We start from the raw sequence: 20,408 nt of genomic DNA on the forward strand, positions 1-20,408 counted from the left end.
TGAAGGACTGATTTGTTTCAAAAAAATTTATTGAAATGTAAAATACTTAATACAAAACCATATTGGTGCCTCCTCAGAAGAGGAGCTCACTTCTTAGGCATAAAAAAAAAAAAGACCGGGATACACACAAACCAGGACACTGCTTATCCACAGCTCCTGGCCCATATGGACAGAGACAGCCACATCCCATCTCATACCCCTGAGACATGCAAGTCATGAACAGCCAGACCCAAACTGTGGTTAGCAAGGCTGTGGATACTCCTGTTCTCTAAACACATGTGCCTGGATTTACATTCTTAAAAACAAGGGCTCTCAGGGGACAGACTGGCAGATCTGTATCACAAGTAAATTAAAATCCAAATCATCTTCTGGGGAGAGAGAAACATCACAAAACAAATCCCTTCCTCTCTGTCATTCTGCACAAGGTTCTGGGGCACCAGACACAGCAACAGGTATTAGGAGAAATGTCCCAGTTGCATCTGATCTTTATAAAGGTCAGATATCAATTTTTCAGGCTGTTGCACTAAAAGGCTATTGTATTTAAGTACTATTTTGTACTAAAAGGACACAGGAGATATCCTAGGACTGAGGAATTTTGGTGGTTTCTGAAGTGTGGAAGGAATGTTGGGGACTAGAACACTGAAGAAGAACATATAATACTGAGAATCAAAGCTGCCATGCTGGGATTTCAAATGACTGCTTCTGGCCACGTGCCCTATCCTATCCCTCTGAATCCAGCAGCCTCTGTCGAGCTTCCAGAACGATCTCCTCTGTCACCTCTGGTTTGAGAATGTCCTTGATCTGCAGTGGAAAGAAGAGCAATATGAGCACCAGGAATCAACAACTACTTCTGCACTCTGTGGGGAGACAAAGGTCCCTGACACATGGCAGTGACCAGCAAGGGAGTTTAGAGGGTTGTGGTGAAAAAAGACCTATGGCAGAGGGTCCAAGGCATAATTAACTTTGCCAGTTGGGGATTCTTACAGAGACCAGAGGAAATCAAAGGAGAGGCTACTAACCCTCCTCATCTTCCCTAAGGGACACACACTGTATTTGGGAAGGGCACAGCTATACTTCAAAAGAACATCTCATTGGGAATGAAAGCAGAATTCAGATCTCATTTATTTATGGGAAGAGAATTGCCCGTGATTGTGCTGGCAGGAATCACAGTGAAAAGCTGTACAGCAAGAGGTCAAATGGAGGCAGTCTTCCAGAGTGCAGGATGTGGATACAGACATGAGCCTGCTCTTTGTACAATACATGACATTTACTTTTTCATTGCTTCATAAAATGCACTGTACCCTCATACAATGCCAAATTTAACACTGTTTTCACAGGAATTAAAGGGTCCATAATCCCAGCAAGGGATACACAACATCTATCAAAAAAAGGACTGATCTCTCTTTAGGAATAGTTAGACTTTGCCAGAGGCAGAACCTTTCAAACTATTCCTTGAAATTGTGCAAACTTATGTTGTGCAGAAGAGAAAAGTTCATACTGTCACTTACTACAGGATGCTTTGGTAAGATGAAAGGAAACTCTGACTTCAGCAGTAACTGATGCAGCCTTTCTGTTCCCTCCCCTCAGTGTGGAATAAACACCACTGGTTCCTGTACCTTATGAGGAAGGGATGCTTCATAGCAATACAGGATGCTGGTGTCAAAGAGCATAATCTTGTGAGTAACCAGAGCCATGATGCAGTTTCGGAGCCGTGAGATCACCTCCCGGTCAGACAAGGGAACTGGCTGAGGAAGGACAGAGGAAAAGGGATGAATGCACAGGGAAATAATGCAAGTAAAAAAGCCTGGCTGTGAACCTAACACAAGATCCCCAAAGTCTCAGGTTACTCATGGGCCTCAGACTATGTCAGACTAAAAACCATCACTGGCAGAAGAAGGCTGATGTTCCCTGGACTCTCACCTCCAAGTTGGCCGTGTAGCCTCCGGCCTTGTCATCCTTCTGCTCCGGAGTTGGGTAGATCCAGATGAAGCCGTTGTTGCCGAGGATCACGGATGCACCACAGGGCAGGTCATGGAAATGAGTCTTCTGGCGTTTCACAAGGGAGGGAGAGACCTGAACCAGCACACCCTGGCCAAGCTGGAGAGCAGACCACGAGGCTCAGTGTGAGAGACATCATGAGCCACCACAAATAACACCAAGTCACTGATACACACTCACTCCACTCCTGGCCTAGGAACAACTCTGTTTTAACACCTTTTCCTGTGAAACAGTGAATGTAAAACCTGCCTGCCTCTGGGAGCTCTGGGAGGATTAGCTAATGCCTGTGCAGCCCTTTGAAGATGAAGAATACTCTAAGTGCTTAGCACAAATGTTAATAATATCTTGATTGTAACTACACATCAACCATCCCTGCAGAAAAATGAGGAGTCAGAGGCCCAATTTAGCAGAACACTTTCTCTGGTAATCCAATCACTGTCCTTCACCCTTTGTGCAATAAGCACACTTCCCTTTCATCTTTTAAGTGCTAATACCCTTGGTCTGGTAATCCCAAACTGCAGCCTATGCTCCAACGGCCTCTTGGCTTATTTCAATGCACAAAACCAGAGATAAATGCCAACTGTGTAAAGCCTAAAATAGAGCCCTGGGGAGAGGAACAAGTCACAGGGGCAACAGCCAGCAGAAGAGGAGTGAGGAGATCTCTCCCCAGGATTTAATTCCCAAGTGGCTAGTGGGGGAAACAGAACTAGCAGGCTGAAACTGTGGACAGGGAGAGCAGTGGATCAAAGGGCAACTCAAGGACACCACCTTTGCTTCGGGGAAACTCTGCTTGGTGGTCCCATGGAAGAGCTGAGAGTCTTCCTGTCCTGCAGGAATGAGTTATAACAACATCCTGCTCTACTTTGGAGCTTTTTTTCTTAAAAAAAGCCTCCAAAAAGCCTTGTACAAGTCAGCCAGTGCAAAATTATCCCAGGATCAAGGGCTTTGGAAAAGCTCACCTTCCCATACTTCAGGCTCCGGGTGTGCAGCGATACAGCCCCATCAGAAAATATAGACTGGACCTCTGCCTGTCGGTGCCACTTAAGGAAACAGGGTCCCTCAGGCTGCCCAGTGCCACCCCAGCATAGCTCTCACCCCCAGCCAGGCCAGCCAAGCTCTCCCTGTTCTTCCCATGCCCTTGGCTCTTCTGTCAATGGGAGCAGCAGAAGGATACACTGATGAGATCCCCTTCCTGCAGGTAGTCCCTCATTGCAAGCTCATCTTCTGCTGATTTCCTTCTCTGAAACATCACAAGAAAAGTTACATGTAGCTCAGAACGAGAAAACATCCATCAGTAGCTCATTGTGGGGGACCTTAAGATGCCATGCAAAACACAACCAGCTACACTCACCAGCTCCCCACCAGGTAAATTTATAGACGACAGCAACAGGACTGAATCCAGCCTGGAATTTGTTTCCACTTTCCATCGCTTCTGCTGAACCTAAGGGGGAAAAAACCCACCCAAACTTATGGGTACACACTCAAAAACTGAATGGGAGCTGCAGCTCACCGAGCTGCAGGAGGGGACAGCTCTGCTGGCTTCTTCCAGCCTCATCCCGGTTAAAATCCACACGCTCCCGGTACCCTGCGCAGGGACAATGATGTGTGTCAGTGTTTTAGGATCCCGGGAAGCGCTTAGAGTCGGACTGAGCCACGACCACCCTCCTCCTCCACGGCACCGCGACAAACACGGGGCTTTACCTCCGTAATCCTGCCGACCACGATGTCGCCGATCTCGCCGTTGTACCTGGGCCAGAGAGCGGCGGTCACACACCTCACCGTGCCGAGCCAGGCCCCGCCGCCGGCCCGCGCCCGCCACGGCCGCGCTCACCTGGCCTTCAGCGCCCTGACACACACCAGCTTGTTCACCCTCTCCACCACGCCGGCCACCGAGGCGATCAGCTTCTCGTCCTCCACATAAGTACCGTGGCCCCTGCGGAGAGACAGCGACTACCTAAGGAGAGCCCGAAGCCGCGCCACCCCGCCGCCGCCGCCTCCCCTCCGCCGCTGCCCGCACCTCATGTATCCCGTGTCCGTGGTGATCGTGTCCCCCGGTGCCACCAGGTGCTTCTCGCCGCCCCGGGGCGCGCTGGAATCCAGGGGCGCGCGGGCGGCCGGCAGCCTCATGGTCACCGCCGCCATCTTGGCCCCGCCGCACGCGCCTTCCGCCCGCCATGTTGGCTGCTGGCGAAAGCGCGCCTGAGGGCGCGGGCGCCGCCATCTTGAGTGAGGGCAGCAGGGGCGGTGACTGGGCAGCCATGTTTGTTCCTGGCAGCGAGGGGCCTCTCGGGCTTCGTTCCGGTGGAGCCCAAGGGAGACCGCGGCCATCTTTAGTGCGGGCACCCCCCGGCAGTGACCCGCTCCCTCAGAATCCGCCTGGCAAACGGGGGGGACGCCACGGGCCTCCCCCGGGGCTCACCGGGCCTCCCCCGGGGCTCACCGGGCCCCACAGCCCGGGCCGGGCTGCAGTGCTGCGGGTCGAGGCGGGGAGCAGCACCCCCAGTTCGGGCGCCCCTCACACGAGGTGTCCCCCTGAGGGCCATCCTCTGGCGCCCTCCCCGGTTGGCCGGTGCTCACGCTTGGCTTAAACATCCCCGCGGGACTCGGCACTGAGCCCTTCCCCTCGGCCGAGCTGTGCCAGCACGAACTGATAAGTCCGTGGAAAAGTTTAATCTATTCAAGCACCGGTTAGGGTCTCAGGGCTGCGGAGGAAATTCCACGGGAAAAGCAGCCCCCGATGACCGTCAGCAAATAATGTCGCTTCCTTCCAGCAGGGCTTGCACCTGTATCCCATCACAGCCGAAATATGGGCACTAAGTCATGGAATGTATCAAAGGATGTCAAGTAGCTGTGGCTTCAAAGAGCGACTGTGCAAGTTCACAAGAATAGGGACTGGCAGGGTGGAATCAGTAGATACCACCCACTCCAAAGTGAGCCAGCCCTTACCCCAGCTTCCAGACCTGAAAAAGGGCTTCTTTAGCCAAAACCTGGGTTTTTTTCCCCTCCCAGATGCACTTCTTCGTCCAACAGATGACACCACGTGTCATCACTCGCAGATTGTTGTGGTTGATAAGACCTTCACTCATTCCAATACCCACATCCTTCCCCTGGCACATAAAATAAAGCTCTCCATGCAATCCCTCTTCTAAATGATAAATGTTCCAAGTAATTTTTATTTAGAATACAAGAGAGGTACAAATGTATTTACACTGTGTACATATACAATCAAATAATATATAATATCAAAGTCTTGTAAATAATGTTTACATAAATATTTACAAAGTTAAAGTGACAGTTGTTTGGGGTTTTTTTTTCGTTTGTTTTTGTTTATTTTCTTCTGGAAGTGAAACACGGTTTGTGAGAACTTTATACATCTTAGACTTATAATTAATATTAGAATACCTTCTTTTAAGATTTATGATACACAGCCCTCCTCCGTAGTGTGGGGACTCCAGAGGGCGCTTAGAGTTGTCCTTGGGGACAGAGCTGGCCCGGGGACAGCTTTTCTCTGTCCCCAGAGGGCAGTAGCAATTCCAACCAAAATGTTCCCTCACAGCTGGGAAAGGGATGGGGAGAAGAGCTCCTGCCAGTGCAGGAACAGGCACAGCCCGGCAGAGCTCAGGGTCCCCACAAAACCTGCCTGTGGATGGGCATTCCCAGCTGGCACGGTGTCCCTGCGGGACGTGGCCTGTCCCCTCTGCCCACAGCACGGCTTGGAGCGGTGACAGACCCCAGTGCAGGGCTCTGGCTGGAGCAGGGCGGGCACAGGGGGCTCGGGTGCAGGAAGATGCGAATGTTCAGGGCTCCCAAGGAGGGAAAGGTGTCCCTTGGAAGGAGCCACCGGGACCAAAGCCACTCCCAGGGCAAACAGTGTGACTGCAGTGGCCACATCAGGGCTGTGCCAGCCTTTCAGCCGGGCACATGTCTGCTAGAGCAGAGGAGGACGGATTAGACGAATTTTTCTTTCTACCAAATTATCTGTAAAATCCTCCATGACTCCTCCAGGCCCAGCTTTTCGGCTCTCCCAGTCCTCCCCCAGTGCGCCGGCAAACCCACACAGGACATCCCACTGCATCCCTTCTCCCCTGCCAACCCCAGGGACCACCAGCCACATCACCCTGGGGATCTCCCCCACAACTCAGCTGCAGAGCTGGGGATTCCCCTCCTGCCGACCCCCTGCAGTCAGCAATGCCCAAAAACAACCCAACACTCCTCCGAGACACAAAGCAGCTCAGCCAAGGGTCACCCCCCCAGTTCATTGCATGTCTCAGCATCAGTCTTTGCTGTCCCAAATCCTGCTGCCGTACCGGGGCTTCACAGCACCATGGTGGGGATGTGATGGGCCAGGGAGGCAGGGTGGGGCACGGGCAGGGCGGGCGAGTGGGCCTGCAGGGAGGCGTTGGGGGGCCGGTGGCGGGCGCTTTTCTGGTGCGCCCGCAGCCCCGCGAGCTGGGAATAGGCACTTTGGCAAACCTGGCACTTGTAGGGCCGCTCGCCCGTGTGCAAGCGGACGTGGTTGCGGAGGGTGGAGGACTGGCTGAAGCGGCGGTTGCAGAAGCGGCACACGAAGGGCTTGTCCAGGGTGTGGATGCGCATGTGGGAGCGCAGGTTGCTGCGGGAGTTGAAGCCGCGGTGGCAGATGACGCAGCGCATGCGCCCCGTCGTGCTGGCCCCCGTCTCCACCGCGTGGAAATCCTCTGGGGACGACAGGAGATAGTCAGGCGCTGCCCTCCAGCACAGCAGCTCACCCCACCCCAAGTCCCTGGGGTGCTGGGTGCTCTGGAAAGCCCCCCAGTGCCTTCTTGCTGGCTCCCTGCTGCTGAGGTCACCTATTCTGGGCACACTGGCATTCAGGCTGGCTCTTAGGATTTTGGGATGCAGCCAGTGCTGGGAATGGGCTCAGCCAGATTTAGGTAAGGGGATCATTCAAGCTGAGCTGAATGAATCCCTTATAAATGGACACAAAACCATTTTTCCTGCAGCAGAGCTGGAGGAGGTGGGTGCAGGAACTCTCAGGAACCCCCAACCACACTGTCCAGCCCCTGCCCCAGTCCCAGCTTCTCCCCTCGCTCTGCTGGGCTCAGACATGGCTCTCTCAGAGTGGGGAGCAGAGTCAGGGAGCGCAGAAGTGACTCTAAACACAGCCTGAGCTCTGCTGTGCCACAGAGAAGCACCTCAGGGAGCCACTGAGACAAGCAGAGAGCGGAAGCTCAAGGAGAGAAAGCCCTCCTGTGTTGGTGATTAAGATCCCTTAAATGCAGAGTGGGAGTGTAGAGGCTGCATCCACTTGGTGTTTCACGGAGTGTTGGAGCTGCCTCACGCTCACCCCCTGCACTGCTCCTCCCTGCCTGGCTGGGTCAGGCAGCGACTGCCACCACCCCACCAGAAACAGCCGTGGGCAAGCTGGCCTGGAGGCATCGCCCTGAATAACTGAGGATCTGCTCAAGCTGTGTGAATCATGTCATAGTCCCTGTGCTTGTCACAGAGAACTGGGATATCTGACGTACCCCTGGGATGTCCCTGCCTTGTGCCCACCCAACGGCCTCAGAGCGGGGCACAGGGTGAACAGGCAGGGATGCTGCACCCTTGGCTCTTTCTGATGTTACCTACCATGTTTGTTCTTCTTCTGCTCCTCTTCCAGCCCTGGCACACCTGGGATGCCCAGGAAGGTGTTGTGGGAGTTCCCATACCAGACCAGCAGCTCTTGGTCTGGAGGAATCATCTAGAAAGAGAGATAAAGAAAGGGTTGTTGGGAGGGGCGATGAACATCCACCCCTGCGCTGATCCATTCGGACCTACCCTGGCTGTGCCCCATTTCTGTGAGATCCTGATGCCATCTGGGACCTGCCAGCTGACCCCAACACCCACAGGCAGGCACAGAACAGCCCAGGATGTGGCACTGGAGGTGATGGCACAGCTCAGCACCAGCACAAACCACTCCAGGCTCTCCCCCAAGCTGGGATACAAACATATGGGACATGGAGCCCCCGCTCAGGACTCCAGCAGAGCATTTTGTCTTTGGACAGAGCCATCAGTACCCTCCAGCTGCAGGGCACAGGCAGCACCTCCCACCCACCCCTGCCGGGGCCGATTTTAGAAGGTGGAAATGCAGATCTGCCAGCAAAGAGCTCATCAGCCTGTGGAGCAGAGGAGCTGCTGTCAGAGACCGTGGCTCAGGTGTGAAACGCTGCTTATATCCCTCACCAAATCTGCAGTGCCTGCAACAGCCCAAGGACAGCTACAGGAGCAGGGCAGGGATTTTGCATCATCCACGCTCCCGTTTCCCTGCAGTGATGGCACTTCTGTCCCTGCTGTTCCTGTTGTGTTCCCGCATGGCCGGGGCGAGCGGCCAGGAAACGCTGCTCAAGGCTCCCCTTGTGCAGCAGCCGTGGCTGGGAAGATGGATCCTCTCAGACCAGTTCAAACAACACTAATAACATCATTTTTTAAAAAAATACATATTTTCACAGCAGTCCCTACTGTTAAGTATCTAATTTATAAATAGGAATATCCTGTGTTTTGGAGGACCGTTTTCTGTACACTGAGCATGTTAGATCCAAGTAAAGCATCATCCACATGAAACACAGATGCTAAGTTCAATCTCCTCAACGCTGAAAATATGTTGAATTTAAAGCATCTGAAATCAATAGGAATTTGACTTCATATCTTTGTCCATCTGCATAATGACCTCACTGGGCTGCAGAGGAGGAATTTGGGAGGCAAAGGAAGCTGATATCCTTTTGCATCCCAAATTGATGACACTATTTCTTGGCATTATTTACTCTTAATAGAAAATTAGTCATTTTTAATACAAGCAAATAAAATATTGCTGAAAGGATAAAACAATCTACATGGGTGCATACATGGGTGTGTGTTTTTTTCTGCTGAAGCTGCTGCAGCTACACCAGCAGCGGGTGAGCACCCATGTGCATACATCCCAAAGCAAATTCAAATTGCCCCCCAGGAATCTTGTGGCCTTCAGATCAAAGGCCAAAACTTCCTGCCTTCGCTTTATCTTCCAGCAGCAGCAACTTGGTATTGCTGAGAAAGAGGATGGGAAAAACAAATCAGCAAATAAGGGCAGGAACGGGCAAAATGCATTAAAATATCTAAGGTAAATAGGACAAAAAAGCACCAAATCAATCTGTTTTTTTGGCATGTAGGTGAGAAATGCATCCAAAGAGATGGGTTCCCTGGCTGGGAATCCACCAGGGCAGGTAGGGGATGGAGGGTGACAATGGCTATGCATGGACACCTCTGGTGCTGAGCAGGGCAGCACCCAAGTTCAGGTTGGTGTGTGCGTGTCCTGCCGAGCTTGAGGAGCAGTGTGACAGCAGGGACCCTTCACACCCACCTCCTCCCACACATCACTTGGGGTTCAGCACTCTCAGCATCTTAAATTCACTGCTTGTGCCAAAGGAATTAAACTCATCCTGCTCCCCTGCTCACTGCTTCAGCCCCAGGAGCAAGCCTACAGCTGGATCATGGCTATACCCAAATATTCCCTCACCCACCCCCTTGTCTGTGCCTGCACAAGGTGTAAAAACCACAGCTGTGCTCCTAATTACACCACGGCTACCTGGAATTATTTTACTTATTTGCATAATTTAAGAACAGTAATAAAAAGTATTTAAGATACTGTCACAACAGGCACAGCTGCCTACAGGAGTATCAGGTCTTAAAACTAGAAACACCTGAAGCCTGCTGTCCAGCATGAGAACAGCAGGGAAGTGCTTGGAGCTCTTGGGAAAGGTGGCAGAGCCCAAAGGGCACACAGGACTCTCCAGCAGGAGGAGAGAATATCTGATCCTCTTCCTACCCACCTATTCTCCTTTGCCACCCCACGGCAGCAATCCCTAACCCAGCCCTGCTGCTTGCTCAGTGCAGGGTTGGGCTGTGGTCCTGTGCCATGGAGCATTTGAGTTTGTGCTCCTCCGTGAGCCAGTGCAGGAGCCTGGACAGATCCGGAGAGCTGCCCGTGCCCACAGAGCCAGCAGGCACTCGTGGTCATTCCCAGCTGAGAGCCTCTCCCAGCTGCAAACGCTCCTCAGGTGAGACTCTGAACCCCATACTGGAGGGGCACAATCCCACACTGCTGGTCTGGGATGGACTGGGACGTGTCCCCTCTTGTGACTCTTTAAGCCAAAGCTGCTGCACAGGGCCATCTCCCCAAGCCACCACCTTTCTCCACCTGCAATAGCGTTGGGTTATGGGGACACTGCCCGTAAGCAGGGCTGGTCCCCACCATCACCCCGCTCTGGCACTGTGTGATTTGGATGCACATGTCACCAATAATGCCGGGGAGCCAGACACCCACCTCCATCCCAGAGTCGCCTGTAGGGAGCTGTGGGCACCCTTCAGCCATCACCCCACTGCACAGCAGCCTGTGCCACGCCAGGACCCTGCCCCTGCTCCTGTGCCACGCCAGCACAGACCAGCACTTCATGCAGGAGCACAGGGATGAGGGGGCAGGAAGAGCCCCTTCCCCACAGTGTAAAGCCCAGGGCACAGCTGCACCAGCGCCACTCCCTGTCCTCTCCGTGGCTCCCTGCACACCCAGAGTGATGCCCAGGCAAAGCAGTGTGGAGTCAAGCACAGCCTGTGCTCTGCACCTGGGTTTCACAGAACCTCCCAAACTTTACCCTGCTACAAAGGAGCAGGGTCTGCACAAAATCCCACTTTTTCAATACAGCATCCAAGCCCTGTCCTTGCCCAAAGGCCCATATGGGCCAGAATTGCAGCTCTTTTCATGCTTTGCACCCCAAAGAAAGATCTACTCTCGCCCTGTTCAACACACATCACTCCATGAGCCCACAGAAAGGGGGCAGAAAGGAGAAGGGACCTTTGCTACTCCCCAAAGCCCATGCAATGGCCCTTCCCTATGGTTTCTACCTCTGCTGGTGGATCTGAGTGCCAAGGATGGAAAAGCTGCCGTGTCCTTCCGCAGACACCCCACCAACAACCCAAAGAACAAGGGAGGGAGAGTCTTCAGCCCCACTTACCTCAATGGCCTTGTAGAAGATGCTGTTCCCGATCTGGACCACCTCGAGGTTCTGCTCCTGCTCGTTCCGTGCACATTTGATGTAGGTCATCCAGCTGCGGTGATCCTCCTGGCTGGCGTCGATGAAGTACCGCACTGTGCCGTCCTCGTTGAACACCTGCGAGGGCAGAGAGCGCTTGGTAGCGATGTTGCCCGCAGTGGGCTGAGCCCCTCCACCTCCTGCCTCTGGGATAAAGCCCCTGGACAGGGACAAGCTCAAAGCCAGCACAGCCTCAGGGCTGAGATCCTGACAGCAGCCAGAAGATGCTGGACCCTTCCTCGTGGTGCTGGAGTGTGGCAGGGCTGAGAAATGTGCCCTGCTCTCACTGGCGTGGCTGGTCCTGCCAGGCCCTGTGTCCCTGGATAACCCAACTCCCTTCCTCAATCTCCCTTCTCATCAGAGCCCCACCAGCAGCTCAGCCCTAGAGGAAGGGGCTGTTCAGCATCCTGCAGCTGCCGTGGGAGCAGGAGAATCCCTGGGTGGAGGGGGAAGGTGCATGCCAGGTCTGGAAAGATGCTTAGCAAGAAAAGATGAGGCAAGTTTCTGTTAGGCATAAAATTATAATAATAATTAACAATAGTTAAGAAGTGCAAGTCTGAGTCAAACAAATAAAAAAATAGGAAAACCCTCCCTATTGGCTGTGCATTAGTGCACAATGTCCTGGGATCTTAGATCCCCCCAAACTCCACAGTTTTATTCAGGATTAACCTCACCAGGGTTGGGGCAAAGCAGGGAGCAAGGGACAGGGCAGAGCTGGTTTTGTCCACTGTGGCCAGTGCAGGCAGCAACCAGTCGGGTGTTCCACCAGGACAGGAGGGGCAGGGCAGGGCAGGGTGTGATCTGCCTGCACGGCACACGAGCAACAGCATTTCGGGGCTCCTCTGTGAGCTGGCTGCACCCCGAGGGCTGAGGAAACCTCATCCTTCTCCTGCAAGGGGTTCCTAAACCCACCTGCCCAGATATTTGCATGAATGGGAAACTGAGGCACAAGGATGGTGCTCGATGCTGCCCAAGCACGGCACAGAGCCCCAGCACCCCGTCCCTGCTTCTCCCCAGAGCAGTCCGGGCTCGGGGTTCAGGGCGTTCGTTACCTCCCACATGAGGTTGTTGTTCTTGCACAGGTCCACATGTTCGGGGGAGATGACCCTGCCCGTGAACGGCCCCATCTCGGTGCCAGCCTTGATCCAAGTCTTGGAGAAGATGCCGAGCCCTTCCCCGGGGATGGAGCTCTGGGCGATTATCACTTCCGACGGCAGCACCAGGCTGGAGAGCTTCTGCACCTCTGCGAGGGGGGAGACCAGCTCAGAAAGGGACAAGGGTGGGGGAGAGGGGGGAGATCGGGGGCGGCGGGGACCCCGCCCAACCCCGGCCCCAGCCCAGACCCCGGGGCTGAGCTTTTTAAACGCCCAGCCGGGCTCCCACAAAGCGGTACAAGGTTCCCCCGGGGCATTGAGGAGGTACCTGGGAAAAGCATCCCGGGCTGGGCGAGGGAGCGGGGCTGGGAAAGGAGGTTAAATGGTGTCTATTTCGGCCCATCCAGCAATTTGTCATGCTGTTAAAGTGATCTGCATTCATTAAACTCAACTAGAAAGAAATTGCTAATTCTAAATTCATTAGTCCTTTAGGAATGCTGTAGCGGTACATTGTGCCTGAATGGCGCGAGGGCTTGTTTAAAAGGGCCCAGGAATTCCTCTTACAAAATGGGGAGATGAGATGGTTGACATATCGTGAATGGAAATGGAATTAGCCTTCATGGTAAATTAAGAGAGGAACAGAAATCCGAGAGGGGGAAAAGGGAGCTGGGACGCCCCGGCGATGCCGGGGCGAGAGAAAAGATATTGTCCCGGGCGGCTGAATGCGGGACGGCCCCGGCCCCCCCAGCCCGCGGTTTAAGTGGGAACTTTCTCAGGTCAAGCCCAAGTTAACCAAATGAATTTAAAGCCCTTTTTCCCCAGTCCCACGCCTGGGGAGAGCGGGGCGCCGGGACCGCATCCCGCCGCCGGACTCCGGGAGCCGGCCTGGGGCCGATGGGGGAAACCGAGGGGATCGGGGAGGATCCGGGGGGGGTCACTCACCTCCGGAGAAGGACTGAGCCAGGACTTCGGCCGTGAAGGCTGTCTTGGGGCTGCTCTTCTCCTCGAAGAGCTGCTCGCCCAGGACGTTTCTCCAGCGGCCGTAGAGGAAGCTGTGCAGGATGTCGGAGGTGATCACCTCGGCCAGCGAGAGCCCCTGCGGCTTCAGCCCAGGCTTGAGGACCAGGGCCTCGGCGGGCAGCACCGAGCCCATCATGGGGGCGAGGCGGCGGGGCCGAGCGCGACGGGGCCGGGCGCGGCGGGCGGTGGGCGGCGGGCTGGGCTCCGTTCGGCTCGGCGGCTCCCGCCCGGCTATATATGAGCTTCATTGACCCTCCTAATTGGTTATTAATGACCTCCCTGACGTTGGCGGAGAGACTGGGGCTGCTGGAGCGAGGCGAGCCGTCGGAGCCCCCCCCTCCCATCTCCTCCTTCCCTCCCCTCCCGGGGGTGGGGTGGCTGGAAGGAGGGAGGGACACGGCGAGCGCACACACACACACACACACACACACACACAAACACACAAACACACACAGAGGATACACACACACCGATACACACACACGCGCACCGGCTCGGCCCCCCGCACCTCCCGGCCCGGGCAATCCCAAACCTGGGCACCTGTCCCCGGGCACAGCAGAACAGCAGCGGGCAGAAATGTCCCCGCCAGTGTCCCACGGACGGGGCGCACCCTCGGGCACGGTCCCGCTCCCCACCTGGCCCCGGCGCTCGTTTTGGAACTGAAACGCTGCGCTTTGGGGCCATTGAGCACCACAACGAAATCGGCGGCGCCGAGCCCGACAGCTCCCGGTGCTCTGCGGCGTTTGGCCCTCGCAGCCCCGGAGGAACGGGCTGAGGCTCCCGCAGTTGGTCCCGACCGTGCTCGGCTCCCCCCTGCCCCCCGCATCCCCGGCTTTCCCAGCCGGGACCGGCAGCACCGGGAGGCTCCGGCGCTGCTCCCCCAAATGCCGGGAGAGGGTCCCCAAGCACGGGGAGGATCCACGGCGCTCCCGGGGCCGATCCCCGCTTGACCCTAAGACAGCGCTCACCCGGCTGCCGCCACCAGCCCGGCCGGTGCCCAACGCCACATCCCCGCGGGAATTGTGCCCAGGTGTGGATTGGGGACCGCTCGTGGATGCCCCGTCTCCCTGCAATAGCAACCATGCCCTGCCGTGTCCCCCCAGGGCCGGATCCGCACCCCGGGGAGGCTGCAGCATCTCCGGGGCTCCGCCGCCGCATCGCCCCTGTCCCCGCACCCGAAGGCATCTCCCGGTCAGCCACGGCGCCCATCCCCGCCCTGCCGAGCCCTGGCGAGCTCCGCAGCCACCTCTGCTCCCCAGCAAGGTGGCATCAGAGCGGTGCCCCCAAACCCAGCGCTCCCATCGGGGCCCGAGCTTTGCCGGCTCAGTAAAGGGTTAATCTTTCCCGGATTTAAACCTAGTCCTGCTGTGTCGGAGCTTAGAGCCCTCTCCTTAGCCTTGTTCTTTTGATTTTCATGGGGACGAGGGGCTGTAAAGGGCTGCGGGAAGAAGGCTGGGCCCCCAAGGTCCTCAGGCGCTCAAAGGCCGGTTCCCGCACCCCGGAGTCCCGGCAAGCCCCGCCGGGTCTCACCGTGCCCGGAGCAGCAGCCAAGCACAGCCCAAACCCCCAGCCCATCCCCGGCGTGGGTGTCTTATAGGGTGAAGCCGTGGAGTGTCTTCTGGCCTGGTTGAAATGATGCTACAACCCATGTGCAATTATTTCTATTAATCCAATCAAGAAGCAACGCAGATGTCAAGAACCCACCTAAACCTGCGCTTACTTTCGGGTCTTCGCCCGGCGAGAGGCAGCGCTGTCCTGGAAAGGAGAGGTTAACAACCTGCCAGGGCTTGGTTTGGGGTTTAATAAGCGTAAAAAATAAGTTTATTTTGTTTTTCTGGGCTTTGGCTAGAGGAGCCGTCAGAATATTTCAGTCTTGCTAAACATAACGCATCAGGTGGAAAGGTTCCCAACACCGGCTCCCTCCAGCCGCCGAGGCAAGCCAGTCATCGGATTGATTGCTTTTTTTTTTTTTTTTTTTTTTCCCGTTTCCCCAGGAAAACCCTTCAACCTTCAAGTTATCCCGGGACAAAAAAAATAATAGATGCTCTTGAACCCCCTGCGGCTCCGGTGCGGACTGCGCTGAACCCCGCTCCCGGCTGCGGGGGCTCGGCGGTGCGGGGGGGTAGTGGTAGAAAAAGGTGAAAAAAAAATTCTTCCATTTTCTGCGTGGTTTTAAATATCCCCAGCTGTTTCCCAAAGCTTCTTCCCGGTCCTAGGAAGGTGCTTTGCTGTGTGTTCCCCCCCACCACCCCCTACTCATTTCTCTTTTTTAATATCGCAGCTATCCCTCCTTTTTAACATTTAAGAGGAAACAAGTTTAATATTCATGGCTGTTAATAGAGAAGGGCCATTATCGCCGCCCCATTGTTCTGAGCCCCGCACAATGCTGCTTGTATTTTCATGTGTATATTCCCAAAGTTCCTTCTGAGCGTTTAGTGAGCACTTTAATATTCATGGGTGTTAATAGAGAAGCCCTCAGTATATTGGCATATTGTTGGGAGGTGTACATATTGGTCTGACTCTGAATAGCCACAGTCCTCTTTTCTTTTGCTCTGTTTTGCAGGGTTGATGGGCCAGGAGTAAATGGGCATTTTTCCCCCCCGTCTCCCCCTTACAGAGAGAACATCTTTATTCCAGTCCCAGACTTTCTGGTTTCCCATTCAGGACCCTCAGAAATAATGTCAGGCAGAAGAAAAGTGGAGCAAATCAATCTTTCATGGTCTTTTTGAGACCAATTTGACATCCATGGACTCTTCTTTTCTTTCACAGCCTACAAGGGGATGGTCAGGATCTGGACAAGGTTGGGGTCTGATGAGGGGAGACATGGGATCATAATGCAGCAAAGAGAGAAAAGAAAAGCAAAACAAGAAAAGATTGCAGGGATGGGGTGATGGAGGAAAAATGAGGGTGAATGACAGTGCAAGAAAGGAGATTAGAGCCCAGCAGCTGCTTTTTGGGGGGCGGGGGGGAGGGGGGAGCTCTCTCCCCTCTTCCAGCCCTTCGCATGAATAGGATTTGAACAGAGCGGAGATTGATTTATAGTTATTGCAGTTGAACATTTATTGCTCTTAAAGAGTGGCGGGGAGAAAAGAGAGAAAAGGGGTTTGAAAAGCTCCTTTCTGTATTAAAGAGGTATCAAATGAAGACTGCTGAGATAATATACAGTGGCCAATGGGAATTTGATTTGCTTTAAAATTTAACTCTTGTGGGGCCGCTGGCGATGGAGCCGGGATGCGGGGATGGAGCCGCCGCTGCCCCGGGCCGGTGCAGCCGCGATCCGTTCCTCAAACCCCGCATTCACTGCCCGGCTTCAGTGCAAAGATCTGCGGCGGCTCCTGTGCGGCGGGGAAGGGCTGCAGCGCGGAAGGAGGATTAGTGCTTCCTTAGTACAATTTTGTATTATTTTCTTTTTTTTTTTTTTTTTTTTTTCCGTAGAGGAGGGATGCAGAGCTACGAAAATAACCGGCGCAGGGAAGAGCCCTTTACGAAGCTGAGTTTTTCTTGCCCTAAAACCGGAGGTTTCTCCTCTCCGGCAGCAGAAACGCGATCGCAGCCGAGTCCCCTCGGGCGCAGAAAGGAGCCCATTGTTCAATGGGGAGAAATACATTTTTAGCGGTGATTGAAAGCTCCCCTCTCGTTTGAACTTTAGAAGAAAGTCCCTGGCAGGGAAGAGCATCCCCCTCCCTCTGCCCCAACATCTGTTTGGAGCAATCCAGGCTCTAGGGCAGAGCCGGGCTCTGCCCCCTCCCAAAGTCATTAAAAAGATATTAGTTGAGCTGAGAAAAGTCCAGCGCAGCCCCCGATCCGGGGTGGGGTGGGCTGGTATGTGTCATTAAAAACGATTTTGGATTTGCCAGCGCTAATACGAGGCGAAGGGACCATGGGGTCTGAGTTCAAAAGCCCCCTGGCCGCGGCCGCCCCGCCGCGCCCTGCCCGCTGCCCGACGTCCCGGTGCCCGGTGGCGGCGCAGGGCGGCCCGGCCGACCCCATCACCTGCTCCGTGCGCCCCCCGAGCGCCGGGAAAGGGCGACGGCGGCGAGCCGGGCTGGGAGCCGAGGCGGTCAGCTGCTCCGGCCGCAACCTCCGCGCCTCCACGGGCTGCAAATGCCCCGGGAGCCGGAGGGAAAGGGGGGCAGGAGGGATCATCGCACCCCTGCGGGAGCCGGGGGAGCCGGGGCAGGAGGGATCATCGCACCCCTGCGGCTGCCGCAGGAGCCAGGCGCCTCCGAAGTTGCTAAATGTGTCATTTATTAAAGCATTCAGGGGGCTTTTCTTTGGCGTTTGCTTGCAAACTCACAAAGGCCGAGCTGCTGTTTGGGGGTCTTTTCTGATGGAAAAAGGGCTCGGAGACCCCCGGCACAAAAGAAATCCTGGCAGTGCTTTCAATGGCCAGGACTCAATGAGGGGGACCCTGCGCGGAGCGGGCGGGGGCGAGGGGCCGCCCGGTGCTGCCTGAAAGGCAGGCCTGAATGTAATGGGGAGATCTGCGTTTATTTGTTGGGATCACATTTAATTAGCTTAGTACAACCCTTGAAAGACAAAGGGACCTCAATCTGGATCCAATCTGAAGCTCGTTTGGAGAGCGAGGGCTCCTGGAAAAGTCAAAAGAGAGAAAGGAGAAAGAAAAGGGAGGCTGGGAGAGAAAGGGGCTGGGGGCCCAGCCAGGTGACTGGCACGCGTGAAACAAGGGGGCCTTTTGGGCACAAGGCAGGGCTCAAAAGGGAGGGAGGAAAATAGCCTCTTCCTCAGGTTTTACCTACTTAAACCCCCTGAAGGGGCTGGAGCTGAAAAGCCTCAATGGGGGCTAAGGAGGCTGCAAAGCAAACAGCAGCACTGGAGAGGAGCTCCGGCCCTGCCGCCGCAGCAGTTGGTGACACTCGGTTATGGGAATGTGCCCAAATGTTACCTGCGCCCGGGAACGCTCCCACCGGAGAGCAGGGAGTGCAGGAGGACAAGGCGAGGACAAGGACATGCCCAGGGTGAGCCTGGGCCGAGGGGGGGCGGCGGATCCATCGCATGCTCCCGCTATAGGGTGGGACTTCCCACCTGTGCCTCCACCCGCCCCACGCAGCATCCCTGCACCATCACTTGGGGAGCTTCATCATCACGGGCCAGAGGGGCCGTGGCTGGGCTGGGACACCGAGGAGGGGTCCCCATGGGTGCGCCCCTTGCTTCAGAGCAGCCCCCGGCATCCCCCATCCCAGTGCCAACACAGGGCACATGCAGGTGCGCGGTGAGGAGGATGCGCTGCCACCTGCCCAGGGGCAAAAAGAGAGCGACCATCCCCAAGGTACCACATCCGTGGATGGAGCTGAATGGCCCCTTGTTTCCCTCCAAACCGCGCCCTGCTAACCTGTCCCTGCTGCCCTCCGAGGGGCTGGGAGCAGTGGGGAGGGGTCGGGTGATCCCGAGCAGTGCCCAGCGGCTCCGGGCACGGAGGGTTTGGTGCGGTGAAGCCGCGACCCTCCCGGCAAACGCTCCGGCACAGGGCACGGCAGCCCCGCGGAGCCGCGGGCTGATTGCGCTGCTCGGGGAAGGAGCTTTAGGGCATTATTTGCCTCCATTTCACTCTGCGGGAGGCCGCGGAGCCGAGCAGAGATGCTGAGTGCTCTCCCCTGCGCTCTCGCTCGCTTCTTTGCCTTTCTTTCCCCCCCCTTCCTTTCTTTTCCAGGATTGTTTCGGCGAGGGTGTCACGGCACGCAAGAGCAAGAGGAAGAAAATCACCTTCCCAGCTGCGTCCGAGCTCAAGCGGCCTCGAAAGGGAACGCGGTTGTGGCGAATCGCGGTGGCGACTCCTCGGCCACCACCGCGGCTCGGCAGCAGGGGCCGGTGGCACGGGGTGGCCGAGGGACAGAGGGGGGATGTGGACCGCAAAGACAGGAAAATCTCTGCGCGTTTTCTTCCCTCCTGGCAGTGATCTGAGGATGGGACAGTCACACCCCGCCGATGTGTCTCCCGCATCCCACCAGCGTCTGTCCCACATCCCATCCCTCCTGCAGCATCAGCTCCAATCCAGCTGCGGGCTGTGAGCCGGAGTGGGCACTACGCTGAGACATCAGCCGGGAGAGGTGCCCGAGGGGACAGTGTGTGGGGCTGTGCGTGAGCCCCACTGCTCCCCCTGCCCTGCTCTGCTGCCCACAGCCAGGACCACGCCGGCCGAGCCTCTCCAGCAGCTGCCACAGCCACGGGCCGGCTGCACCAGGGGAATGGCAGGAGCCGGCTGCGGGAGATGGCAGCTGAGGCTGGCAGGACCGGGATCTCAGTACCCAGCCACGGCTTCCCTGCTCCAGGGCTGGGCAGCGCCCCAGGGCCGGGGCCGCGGGGCTGGACGAGCCCTGGCACAGGCGAGGGGACGGGGACGGGGCTGCCCGGCAGACGGATGACCCCGGCGTGGGGCTGAGGAATCCTCCGGCAGCTCCTGCCCTTCACCAGCCCTATTTCCCCCAAAACAAGCAGAGCAGCAGCTCCGGCCTCCCCGTGTAACGACTCCACGGCAGCAAAGTTTAATATTCCCTGGCGAATGGTCCGAACAAGGAGGCCGCGCTGAGTGACGGCTCCCACAAAGGGCGGGGAGCGTCTAATCCCCGGGACCGCGGCACCTGCACCCCGGCCCGGCCGGGATTAAAGGGGAGCAAGCCGGGCTCTGCAAAGATCAGAGGCTTCATTAGAGCGGCCTTGAAATAGGATTTCCTCAAGTGATAAGGGGCAGGGTAGGAGGATAATCTGGGGGCTGTTGGTACCTGCCCCCACATCACCCCTAGAGATGCTCTTTTGGGTCACCTGCCTTGTACGTGGTGCCCCAGAGCTGGAGGGAAGTGGCAGGGCAGATCTGGCACCCACTGTCCCAAATCCTTCATCCCAGGAATGGCTGGTTCTCCTCTGCCATCTTCCTCCATCCCCAGCACCCACTGCGGAGCCGCCCAGACACGGGTGGGGCTCGCTGCCCTCCCACTGCCCTTGGCTCCGGGGGCCACTGTCTCCTCCTGCCAGCAGACCCAGGAGCTGTGGCTCTTTTAACTCATCTTCACATCGCATAACAACAATTTCTGCTCATTTCCACCATTAAAATTCTGGAAAGTTTCTTTTGTGTCTTTTCCAGCCTTATGAGAGCAGAGAAACGCTGCCTGCCATGGGCACCCTGCACTGCTGCTACCCACAGCAAATCCAGTGAAAAAACCTCCACACCAGCCAAATGAAGGAAAAACTGCTCCCTGCA

General features: G+C 56.1%; 2 protein-coding genes across 2 annotated transcripts; both read right to left on the reverse strand.

Annotated features, from left to right (window-relative positions):
- Window positions 1–11: 11 nt before the first annotated feature.
- On the reverse strand, window positions 12–4,727 carry EXOSC2 (exosome component 2). The gene is made up of 9 exons (XM_053961772.1): window positions 4,016–4,727; window positions 3,830–3,931; window positions 3,700–3,745; window positions 3,350–3,439; window positions 3,173–3,238; window positions 2,958–3,026; window positions 1,921–2,097; window positions 1,617–1,745; window positions 12–801 (listed from the first exon to the last, which is right to left on the reverse strand). The coding sequence occupies exons 1-9, from the start codon at window positions 4,324–4,326 to the stop codon at window positions 721–723; spliced, it is 1,071 nt and encodes a 356-aa protein (XP_053817747.1). The 5' UTR covers window positions 4,327–4,727; the 3' UTR covers window positions 12–720.
- A 1,585-nt stretch (window positions 4,728–6,312) lies between these two features.
- PRDM12 (PR/SET domain 12) lies at window positions 6,313–13,328 on the reverse strand. The gene is made up of 5 exons (XM_053962306.1): window positions 13,115–13,328; window positions 12,131–12,321; window positions 11,001–11,156; window positions 7,609–7,720; window positions 6,313–6,695 (listed from the first exon to the last, which is right to left on the reverse strand). The coding sequence occupies exons 1-5, from the start codon at window positions 13,326–13,328 to the stop codon at window positions 6,313–6,315; spliced, it is 1,056 nt and encodes a 351-aa protein (XP_053818281.1).
- Window positions 13,329–20,408: the final 7,080 nt, after the last annotated feature.

The sequence above is a fragment of the Vidua chalybeata genome, chromosome 21, assembly GCF_026979565.1.
Source record: "Vidua chalybeata isolate OUT-0048 chromosome 21, bVidCha1 merged haplotype, whole genome shotgun sequence".
NCBI lineage: Eukaryota > Metazoa > Chordata > Aves > Passeriformes > Viduidae > Vidua > Vidua chalybeata.